Source organism: Artibeus jamaicensis, unplaced genomic scaffold (assembly GCF_021234435.1).
Source record: "Artibeus jamaicensis isolate MK-2021 breed Jamaican fruit bat unplaced genomic scaffold, CSHL_Jam_final scaffold_537, whole genome shotgun sequence".
In the NCBI taxonomy this organism is placed as follows: domain Eukaryota; kingdom Metazoa; phylum Chordata; class Mammalia; order Chiroptera; family Phyllostomidae; genus Artibeus; species Artibeus jamaicensis.
In genome coordinates this window covers 27,241,590-27,253,373 of record NW_026522047.1, presented here as the reverse complement: position 1 = coordinate 27,253,373, position 11,784 = coordinate 27,241,590, and the positions used below count along the sequence as shown (strand labels likewise).

Sequence of the window (11,784 nt, the reverse complement as noted above, 5' to 3'; positions counted from 1 at the left end):
CTTCTGGCCGAATGTCGAGAGAATATAAATAAATCTCCCACAATGCCACACTGACTTGTCCTCTTGACCTGCGCACCCTGATGAGGAACTTGAAATGTGTGCAATGATAAGACCACATCCCCACGTCAAAACCACTGCTGGAAAGGAACTATGATCTTTGGTGTCTCCCCTTCTGCTTTTAAGGTTCTTGAGGGTGATATTTATTTTTTCATCTGTATGTTGCCAGCACTTGCCATAGTGTTAAGTGACCACTTGGTGCTTATTTTGCAATTTCTATGAATAACGAATGTGACATTGTGGGGTTTTGTTATATAGTAATAACCTTTTACTTGCCTCTTGCCCCTTTAAAAATTACATTTTCTCTGTCATTTTTGCAACCTTCTTGGGGTGAAATCAGAAAGCAGATTTATTTTTATTTCCCATTGTTAAGTTGGAATTTACTCAGTGGAAGCGGTTTATCCGCTGCGTGAGAGTGAGGGTGAGCCCCACACTTCCTTGCTCATACTCACACTTCTTTCAGGTTATAAAATGTCCTTTGGCTGATCATTAAAACACCTGGTTGCATCAAAAGTCAAAACTCCAATTCTAATTACTTTTAAAAACTTCTTTCTGTTGAGGGAACAGCATGTGGCCAGGAGATAGGGGGAGAGGAGAGATCTAGGTTCTGAGCTAGTGTTATCCTGCTTTGGCCCGAGTTTAAAGCTGGTTGTGTTTCTCCCGGTTTCTTTCCTGGGGTCCTGGGGTTTCTGGAAGCCCTCCTTGACTCCATCTCTCGGGATTTCTCATCACCTGTTCTCTTGACCCGGATGAATGCCTCTTTGCCAGTCACTTCATGGTGACTAATTTCATGTTCTTTCTCCCAAAGTCTTCTAGGTCATGTCACACCTTGCACCCACTCCTCTGTCATTCTATTAATGTCTCCTCTGTATTTTCCAAGGCAGATGTTAACTTGCCAAGTATCCCAAATGTCATTAATTTTCTTTTAAATCCCTCTCAATCTCAGATGGAAGAGGGAGTTCCGAGGGTGAACAACCATTCCAATTTACTTGGTATCGTTCAGGGTGTAGCATGGAACTCCTCATTCCTTGGAAGCTTGTCTCTGAGAGGCAGACTGTCCTGGTGTTCTGCAGTGCATGAGGAAAATTGGGGGTGAAGCACAAACCCCACGTGGCCCCTGCAGGACATTTGGTCCCATCCACCTAACCTACACAGCTTGGCTAGTGAGGCAAGAAGCCTTATTACTGGCAGTCCAGCCATAACAGTGTTATTGGACCAATAAAACATGATGTATTAAATCTGTAAAGCCAAAGAAGAAATAAATTTGAACCCAGGGATCTCTTCTAAGCATGGATGTTTTGGACAAGACCAAATATTAAGGACCATTTGGCACGGATGCTGTAATTGTGAGCATTAATAGTCCATCTTTGGCAAAGGATATCCTTCCCGGAAAACTCATTTTGGAGAGGCCCTGTTGTTTAATCAAATGGAGACCAGGCCTCTGTTTCCGAAGCCCTCCTCTCACTGATGATGGGCACTCTGACTCCTCATTGCTGTCACCCAATCAAGATCTTAATGGGGGGTTATTAAACAGATTCACCTCGACACTCATTTAATGTTAGAGCTCTTGTTGCTCACCTGGGTCAAGTTTTACATCCTACTTCTTGAAAAACTGAGCTCTGTAAACTTTTTGCATGGGTGTTGTAATTGTGACTGTCAATAGTCTATCTTTGACTTTGGATTAATCGTGCTTTGTACTGGGAGAAACTAATTTGTAAGGGTTCAGTTACTGAAAATGAGAGTGATTGCAATACCAACACCAGCATAACTGAGACATCACTGAAACATAATAACTGTGTTATTTTAATGACAGATGGAAGGGTCCACACAACTGTATTAAGAAGGTAAATAACCCAAACGGAGCGTTCTGCACGGTATGCAGAGAGTAATTTGGGACCTCATGATGGAGATGGGGTGGTGGAAGTACCTGTGGAGCCCGAGGCTCTTCAGTCTGGGATGAACCGTGCAGGAGCCTCTAAATCAATTAAAAGACACTTATGCTTAATAATGTTTTCTAATCAATGAATAATTCAGCGGCCACTGAATTAACTTAGGCATACCACAGGGACAAGCACTTACAGTATTTTTCCCTTGATTGTTCTATGAAACTGAGTAAAGCTACCTTTCCAGATGTCGCAGCTAAAATGCCCTATGATTGAACTGATTTTGATAACAGGTGCTTTGACGCTTTGCAGTGTGGCACTGATGCCATCGCGTCTCACCAACAATTGTGCTTTCTCGTTTATCAAGTGATGTGTTGAATGAAAATATTCCTGCTAGTTCTCAGGTACTTGGGTTTGAAAAATAAAGTTTCAAGTCATCTACTCAATCTCTTTAAGAATTTTAATGAAGCCACAGAAAGTATAATATAGATCATTGATGTCTTGTTTCAATAAAAACTAGACTTTGCTCATTTATCTACATATCCCACAGTGCAAATGTAAATTTTGCCAAATTCTGTTTGGTTTATTAACTCCCTTCCAAATAAAATAAAAAGATCTTGCCTGTAAATGTCCAGCATGGCTTACATACAACACACCTCAGCTACAGCACTGTGCTTCGCTTTACTATGATATTAAAGCCTTCATAATGAAAAGATTTGGTCACTTTCCAGTTTTCTTAACACATGAGAAGCAATTCATGAGATCTTTGTGTGGAAATAGAAGGAGAGAAAGCCCTTTTAGACATGTGCTCCTGAGAAACTATCAGTGGTGTTGGGCAGAGAGAAGATGTAAAAATGTTGGCCACAGTAAAATCCAAGATTTTACACTTTCCTTTTAAAAGTGTGGGTCAAGAAGAATGGCCTTCTCTAATTGGGAAATACATGAAGGATAAGAAAGGAGAAAAAAGGTTGCAAACAGAAATGATTATGCTGTTCTTTTTTTTTGGTAAAAAACTGCTTGATGATCTTACAAAAGAATGAAATGACAGACACTTGTGTTCAATATAATGTATAGGTTGCAGCAAAACTCACAGAAAAAAAAAGGCTGATTAAGAAATATAACGAGCTGCAAAACTCAAAAGCTACCAGGAGAATGCTAAGTTCAACAGGACTTTCTTGATGTTTTTTTATACTGAAACTCTAACTTACTTGGAATCCAACTCTGGTAACCCCAAATTCAAGTTACCTCTGTGCTTTAGGGCGATTTTCTCTGAGAAACAGAGGTCTAACACAGGGTAACACTGGACGACATCCGGTGCCCTTAAACGTGGATTGCTTACACGGTGAGGTAAGCAATGAGGTATGTGATGGATGCAGAGAGGCAGGTTAACAAACTGCTGACTCCTGGCACGAGCCTGAGGAGACAGGGCAGATGGACAGATTCGGAGAGCTGGAAAGGAATTCTCACACGTCCAAATCCTGCTGTTGCTAGTCAATGAAGTCCCAAGTATTCTGTGCTCAAATGCCTTTGTCGAGAGGATATTTAGCTTGATGTCCTTGCACTAGACAGACACCAGGGATCAGTGGAATGTGGGTTTGGTAGGAGGAGAGCTGGAAGTGAAAGTGAATTTCACGTCAGACGCCATTTATTTTTATCACCCCATAAAAGAGAGGGAAGAATGTCCTGAAGTCCACGGACAGCTTGAAGAGTATCATTGGGAAAGGAAACAGAGTAAAAAATCCAATTTCATCATGAGAAAGAAAGAGACATGTCTTTGTGTTTTAAAAAACTAAATACAGTAATATCTGCTTAAACAGCTCTATTGTGTTTATCTTCTTTTTAAAAGTCTTACTTGCAAGTATCTTAATTTAACCTACAAATCGTTAACAACAGAAAAGAGTTAAAAAATGGAGTTAAAATAAATTTCTGCATCAGAGGACAGAAAGAAACAAAACTATGTTGTTTTTTTTTTCGGATGGACTACTTCTTTAATTAGTCCTATGAATTTTTTTTTAGTAATTGCCACTATTGGCTATCCTATTGTTATTTTCTCTTAATAATTTATAATTTAACATTTTTGTAACAGAAAGGTAAAAAAAGCAAATAATTTCCAAAAATTCATTTGAGTGTCTTTAAGTTAAAATAATAACACAGGTGGGCATTTACTATCAATCCCCCTCCCCTAGGGTAGAGTTATATCATTTACCAAAACACCTCTTTGTAGAAATGCATTTGTCAAAACAAAACTCTGTGGCCCCCAGCTCTGTCGTGTTCCACCCGGGGCTCTGGTGAGCATTCCCCCTGGAAACCTGCACCGACACGGCCTTGTACTTCACCTTGGAATGTGGCTCCTGGGTGTCTCAACCTCCATTTTCCTGAATTTAACAAACATCTTTTGATTTATTCTTTTAATATCCAGTGAGCTTTCTCTCACTTCGAAAACCAATTCGGTGAAGCTTTATGAATTTTCTGTTTCATATCATCAGGAGCAAACACACTTGAACCTCCCCTTCGAGCTCAGACTCTGGATTGTGGATCCCACTGCTCATCAGAGAAGTGCTCAGGAGATTTGTGCTTCAGGTGGTGGAAAAAAATCAATGGTCCGTGCTTGTCTGCTTCAGTAGATCTAGAGGAGTTTCAGTTATTCCTGTGACGGGTGGTTGAAAAGCTGCTCATTTCCTTTATTGCAGAACTTGCTTACGTTTTTTAAATATTTAATGTTTAGAGGAAAAACACATTCAAGTCATGACTAGAGGCGTTGGGGTTGGTTCACTATTTGTAGACACCGGTCCCGTCGGAGGCCTCGCCTGGCAGGTGTGGGATGTTCTTCCTCAAGGGACCAGGCAACACTCACCGGGGGAGAAAGGCAGTCTGCATATCGCTTTTTCAAGCTTACTCATGTTTTTGTAGACAACACATGCACGTGGTTCAGAATCTAAAAAGCATGAAAAGTGTACAGTGAATGTGCTTCATTCCAGCAATGACTACCCACCCTCGTCCCCAATTCCCTTCCTTGGTGACAACCAGTGTTATCAGTTTCTTGTAAACCTTCTAGAGACAGTTTGCTTATGTATTTGCAAACAAATACAGGGTGGGGTGTAAGTAGGTTTACAGTGGTGAGGACACAGAACAAAGAGTTTATTGTATTACTATTTATTATTGTATTATTTTCCATGTGAACAACTGTAAAAATACTTTTGCCCCTGCATATTCTCCCCTCTTTTTTCCTTCTTTCACAAAGTGGTAGCTTTTACATGCCCTGTACTTGAACATGGCTTTGTTTCTTCTTTAAAATACATCTTGAATATCTCCCCTATCGGTATTTATGGGACTTTCTCATCTGTTTTTGTTCTATACTGAAGGTGCTCAGAGACCTGCAGGCAGGGCACAAAGTCTGCTGTTCCCCTGGATGATGCTGGCAGCAGTGACTCAGCCATCTGCCATGGCAATGCCAGGCTGGTCCCTAGCCCAGAGACCTGTGCAGGTAAGATGGTGAGAGAGCAGAACCTCCAAACTCATAATCTCCAAGTCCTGAAGGGAGACCAAAACATTCTTCTTCTGTTTTTTTTTTTTTTTAACCTGGAAGCAATAATGTACCACCAAAAATGAGAGTATGTCAATTGGAATGCAACTTCCCAGTTCAGTCTCGTGCACTGGTCAAGTTCGGATTCTGCCATGCCAATCTTGCTGTCCTCACGGGGCCTGCTGGATCGAGGCTGTCTCTTCTGCAGAGAGGCCAAGGGGTCACGGATGGGAAAGCACTTTGGAAACCAAAGCACAGTGCTTGGGAACTTCCACAAATATTTCACTTCAGCAGGTGGTGAAGATTTTATAAGGACAGCATGCTGCTAGGAAAGGCTCCCTCTGACAAGGTCACTTTCCTTTTCAAAACATTCTGTATTTCTCCAGTGCTTACAGAATTAAGCCCCAAGTCCCTGAGCCACCATTCAAGGTCCATTAACACCAAATCTAACCATTCGTGTTGGTCACTTCAGTCTCCTAGAGATGTATGCACAACTGGGAAGCAGTGGTGGGATTCACTCAGGGGGTGAACCTTTGACCACTGGGGGACCAGGACCCCCTTTCTAATTCCACAAGATGACTACCAACCTAGGGTGCATTTTGTTCCACAGATCCAGCAACGAGTTATGCAGACCAGTGGGCAGCTCGGAAACAACCTTGTGCTGGCTCTCCTTCCTTCTTGGCTCCCCTCCTGATGCCCCTCACTTCTGCTCCCTGATAAAGTAACGAATAGTGTACAAGGCCCATTCTGCTTCCGGCTCTGCTTTCTGGAGAACCCAGGCAAAACACCCTCATTTCCACCTATCAAAAAACCTCATCATTAGTTCAATCATCTTACAACATCATTTGTTCTAGACCGTATAAGATTACTGGGTAAGAGGAAGACTCAGAATCCACACTGGCTTTGAATCCTGGCTCCAGCACCTGCTAGCTGTGTAACCTTGAGTAAGTTGCTGTGCTGGGGACTGTGGAGCAGCTTATTTCAGTTCATTCTACCCTCCTTCTAGCTGGACATCGGAAGGCTAATATCTGCATTTTCTATGCAATGTTGCAGCTAGCATTCTGGATGTGAGTTAGATGTAGCTGGGTGAGATTGGAAAGGCGGAATGGAATCGAAGACCATCTTCCTCCTCCTTGGCTTTTCCTAGGGGTGATCAGTGTTCCTGGGGCCACGCTCCATTGTCCCGGGTGCCGAGAGGCTGCTGCAGTGACAGATGGAATGTTTGCTCTTCCTGTCCCTGCTCAGGGATTAATGAGTGAGGAGCTATTTGCAACTGGTGAAAGACCATTGGTTAAATAACCAGTGAGTGTGAAGGTAGAAATTTCAGAACAACAGCTTTCAAGAAAAAACAGCTGAATTGGTCTCAAGACAGAAGTAACTGCAAAAGCAAATATGAGAACAACTTATCTCTTTTAGAAATAATGCTTTTCCCTGCTGGAGGACTTGCTGAGAACCTAATCTTAACTCTACCATGTGATCATGGGTGAAACGTTTGAACCCTCTCAGCCTCTGCTCTGCATCTGTAACACGTGATCCTGGCCCAGGGGGTGAGGTCCTGGGGTGTGCAGGCCTCTGTAGGCTGTGCGCCTCTGTCTTTGGCTACGTGTTTCTCCATCTCTGTGTTCGTTGTCAGTGGATCCATGCGGATTTATATGTGTGTATCTGAATGTGTCTTTTATGTTCCGTAGATACGTTCTTTTGTGTCTGTGTTCGCGAGTAGGTTTTCTGCACTTGTGCTGGTGGGTATCTGTATATCTATCTAAGTTGTGGAAGTGTGTTATGTATGGAGTGATGGGTGGTGGGTGCTTGAGCACGTACTACCTGAATGCAGTTTGTGCATAGCTATGTTTCTATTTGAATGATTTCTGAGGAGTGCACCCTAATTCACAGGCCCAGCCTTCCTATACACACGCACAGAGCACCCTCTAGTGTTCAGTAGGAGGAAGTGCCTTGCCCACGGGAGCATAGCAGGGCCAATAAAGCTGCTCTGTGGTTTGGCCTCATGTCTATGTGGCCAAGTTTCCAGGACTGTCCTTGAGAGACAGGCGGATCATGCCTTCTGGAGTTGGCACCCCCTGCAAAGAGAGCTCCGCGCAGGCCCCAAGCCACAGGAAGTTGTTTAAGGTGTGAGGTGAAAATACGCTTCGACTGGTGGTTGGAACGGGCGGGACAGCGGGTGAGGACTCATTCCTCAGCACTCCTCCTTGGTGAGTCAGGAGGTGGAGGGAAGGTCACTGTGGTTAGGAAGCTCCCTCTGTCCTCTACATTCGAGGGTCTCTACACCTGGGCAGCGGATCCCAGAATACACTACCTTCCCATACGGCTCTGCGTGGAGAGCGTAGGTGCTGTTCGTGGTGAGTTTACTCTGTGCCACTCATGGCTCTAAACTCTGTGCGCTATCTCATTGGATTCTCTGAACAACTCTGCGAGGTGGGTGCTATTACTGTACCCATTTCCTAAAGATGAGAAAACTGAGGCCTAGTCATGCTACATAACTTGGCCAAGGTCACATAGTGGAGCGCCCCAAAAGTCAGATCTTAATCCAAACTGCCCAAGTTCAAAACACAACTTATAATCATGACATGGAAACATGGCCCAAACACCCATTTTACAGGTGACAACCTGAAAACAAGAAGCAGGGGCACTTGCTAACAATTTGACCTAAGATAAACGGAAGAAAAATATTGCTGCCCAAGAAAATATGTAGAGCCCTGGCTGGTGTGGCTCAGTGAATTGAGCACTGGCCTGAGAACCAAATGGTTGCTGGTTCGATTCCCATGCCTGGGTTGCAGGCCGGGTCCTCGGTAGAGGGTGTGTGAGAGGCAACCACACATTTCTGTTTCTCTCTCTCTCTTTCTCCTTTCTTCTCTCTGAAAATAAATAAATAAAAATCTTAACAAAAAAGAAAATATGTTAAAATTTCAGCGAGTGTGCCAGGTCCATTCAATGGGGAAAGATTAGTCTCTTCGACAACAGATCCAGGACAACAGCAGAAGGATTTCCAGGCTGGGAGTCTCTGTCCTGAGAAACCGCTCCTCAAGTGTGAGGGGGGAACACAAACACTTCCACACTTGCAAGCTCTCAGAAACTTCACTTCCTGTGGCCTCTTTCTCAGGAAACCACTGGAGGCTATGTTCCCATCCAAACTGTGGGAAAAAAAGAAGAAAAAGGACAACATGTCACCCAGGAAATGGGGTTTCACTATCAGAGAGTGGCAAGCAAAAGCTTCTAGAAGGCAGCTTGCACAGGAAGTCTGAAAACAACCAATCCACAAAATACAACGAAGGAAAATGTTAGGAGGAAGTTCCTCCAGGGTAAAAAAATGTAAATAATAATCTGACACTTTGGACCATGTAATAAAGAGGCCTGAGAAAAACTATTTATAGGAAATGGGGTCAATAAAACAAGTGAGAAAATGTTTCACCCCAGCACTGGCCGGGTAGCTTGGTCGGTTGGATTGTCATCCTGATGTGCACGAGTTGCAGGTTCGCTCCCTGGTCAAGGCCCACACATGAGTGAACCAATGCATGTGTGAATAAGTGGAGCAACAAATCAATGGTGCTCTCTCTCTAAAAAAAAAGGGAAAAGAAAAATTTTCCTCCGGGAAAAACAAGAAAACATTATTGTGGTATACTGCTTCACACAGCTGTAAATATATTGAATAAAAACTAGGATGTAGCTGTAAGGAAGATGCAGGAAGCAAACCCCATGTTCCATTATAAGCGGTCAATGTGTAATGTGCAAAATTAATAAATCAAGGAGTATTGGTAGAAATGATTTTTAAGGGAGTGAAATAATACAAGTAGTAGTGTTAAACATTTTTAAGATCTTAAAATGGTTGCTTTTCAAAGGCAGGAGTTGAGATCATACCAAATAGAGAACAAATGTCTGGTTTTGGGCTGTATGACTTTTAGCACGGTATGCCTGTCTTACTCTGGTAAAAACAAGTAGTTTAGAAAGTAACCAACAAAAACACCACAAATGTTTGTCAGAGGATACATTGTAAATCTGCAAGTAGTCCTGATACAGAATGTAAATGAAAAAATGAACTCTTGACTTTTCCATTTCCGGCAGTCTATCGAGAATGGATATTCTGAAATACACGCCCAGGTCAAAAGATGCAAATACTAGATGAATGAGAGTGAACATACTTTTAAATGTGTTGCTGCACTTAGAAGAAATCAAGGGAAGCAGCCCTTCATGAATAAATAAGCAGAAAGACTCTTTTCTTTTTTTTTCCAGCTGGAACCATGGAGGGCGCAGAGAAGAAGAAGAAGGTTCCTGCTGTGCCAGAAACTCTTAAGGAAAAGAGAAGGAATTTCGCAGAGCTGAAAATCAAGCGCCTGAGAAAGACGTTTGCCCAAAAGATGCTTCGAAAGGCAAGGAGGAAGCTTATCTATGAAAAAGCTAAGCACTATCACAAGGCATATAGGCAGATGTACAGAACTGAGATTCAAATGGCTAGAATGGCAAGAAAAGCTGGCAACTTCTATGCACCTGCAGAACCCAAATTGGCATTTGTCATCAGGATCAGAGGTATCAATGGTGTGAGCCCAACGGTCCAAAAGGTGCTGCAGCTTCTTCGCCTTTGCCAGATCGTCAATGGTACCTTTGTTAAGCTCAACAAGGCTTCAGTTAACATGCTGAGAATTGTGGAACCATATATTGCATGGGGGTACCCTAACCTGAAGTCAGTAAATGAATTGATCTACAAGCATGGGTATGGGAAAATCAACAAAAAACGAATTGCCCTGGCAGATAATGCATTGATTGCTCAATCTCTTGGTAAATATGGCATAATCTGCATGGAGGATCTGATTCATGAGATCTATGCTGTTGGAAAACACTTCAAAGCAGCAAACAACTTCCAGTGGCCCTTCAAATTATCTTCTCCGAGAGGTGGAATGAAGAAAAAGACCACCCATTTTGTAGAAGGTGGAGATGCTGGTAACAGGGAAGACCAGATCAACAGGCTTATTAGAAGGATGAACTAAAGTATCTACCATGGTCATTTTTGTAATCTGGTCAGTTAATAAACAGGAACTGCTTTAAAATTGAAAAAAAAAGCAGAAAAATAATAGCAACAACAACAACACAATCATCACCCTTCACAATGAAGCAACACAGAGACGGACGCAGTGTGGCAGCCGGCACAGCAGCCTGGGTCGGCCAGACTTTGGTCTCTCACTCAGAGCCCCGGAGCTTTGCTGGTTAAAATCTCCAGAGGCATAGAATTTCAACCTGCCAAAGTGGGTGAGCCGAGATTCACAACCCCCCACTAAACTGGGTCTTTAGTTGAACAGATGAACTTAGAAAAATCTGCATGCTGGTAACGTGAACCAGCAAGAAAGAAAATCAGTCTGTCTCCGCTGCTACTGGATTACAAAGAAATCATGTCAATGTTCATAGTCTTTGTAGTGTCCTGCACCACAGTGCTACTCTCCTGTGGCCCTAGGATTTGAATTGCAGCACATTTCCAGGCTAAAAATCCCAAGGCAAGAAAGTACAATAAGTGGAAATATTTTCAGGTTGGTAGGTGCCCCCTAGCACTTGGCAGAAAGCAAGGCAAAACCTATAAATTCAGGCAACTCGAGATTCCCAAATTTAAAGTTCAACCAAATTTGAATTCGTAAAAAAATATAGCAAATCTTAGGATGTGTGAGGAGACAAACCAACACGAGCAAGAGTCAAACTGTGCAGACTAGGACACATGCAAAGGTCGTGGGTATCGAAATTCCAAGAACATATACGAAGCATGTATGCTAAAATACTTCAGATTAAATTAAATTAATACAGAAGCTCATAGGTAAAAACAGACACACCCAAGTTGAGGTAGAAGAACAAAGTGTAGCAACTGGGTATGCATTTGAGGTATGTGAAACAGTGTGGTACTGGACTGTGGGTAGACACAGACGAACAGAACAGAATAACAGGCCCAGGCATTAACCGGAATGCGATACTACAATACAGGTGGACCGCATACTTAGGGGTAATTCAGAAATGGTCCTCAGGGAATTGTGAATCTCCATGGGGACAACTAGCTCTCTGTCTTACATCACAAATAAATAAAATTGTCATGTGGATTAAAGGTAAATATGAAAAACAGAACTTTAAAAATTAAAAAATCAAATGAAAGAGAGGCTATGTCTTCAGGATATGGAGGGATTTAAAAAAGCAATCTAATAAAAGGGACAAACCATAAAGAAAAGGTTAATAAACATAATGTATTAGCACACGATAAACATTTTGTTCATCAAAAGGCGTCGTCACAAGTACGAAAAAAAGACACGGAATGAGAAATGCCCGGTTTTGCGTTTATCC

General features: G+C 42.5%; 1 protein-coding gene across 1 annotated transcript; it reads left to right on the top strand.

The window, feature by feature from the left end:
- The first annotated feature begins 9,710 nt into the window (after positions 1-9,710).
- On the top strand, positions 9,711-10,560 carry LOC119061338 (60S ribosomal protein L7-like). The gene has a single exon (XM_037161840.2). It carries the CDS (start codon positions 9,714-9,716, stop codon positions 10,455-10,457), a length of 744 nt encoding a protein of 247 aa, XP_037017735.2. The 5' UTR covers positions 9,711-9,713; the 3' UTR covers positions 10,458-10,560.
- The last annotated feature ends 1,224 nt before the right edge of the window (positions 10,561-11,784 follow it).

What these genes read in the sequence shown, in the direction of transcription:
- LOC119061338 (XM_037161840.2), top strand. Translation starts at nt 9,714, where the DNA reads ATGGAGGGCGCAGAGAAGAAGAAGAAGGTTCCTGCTGTGCCAGAAACT.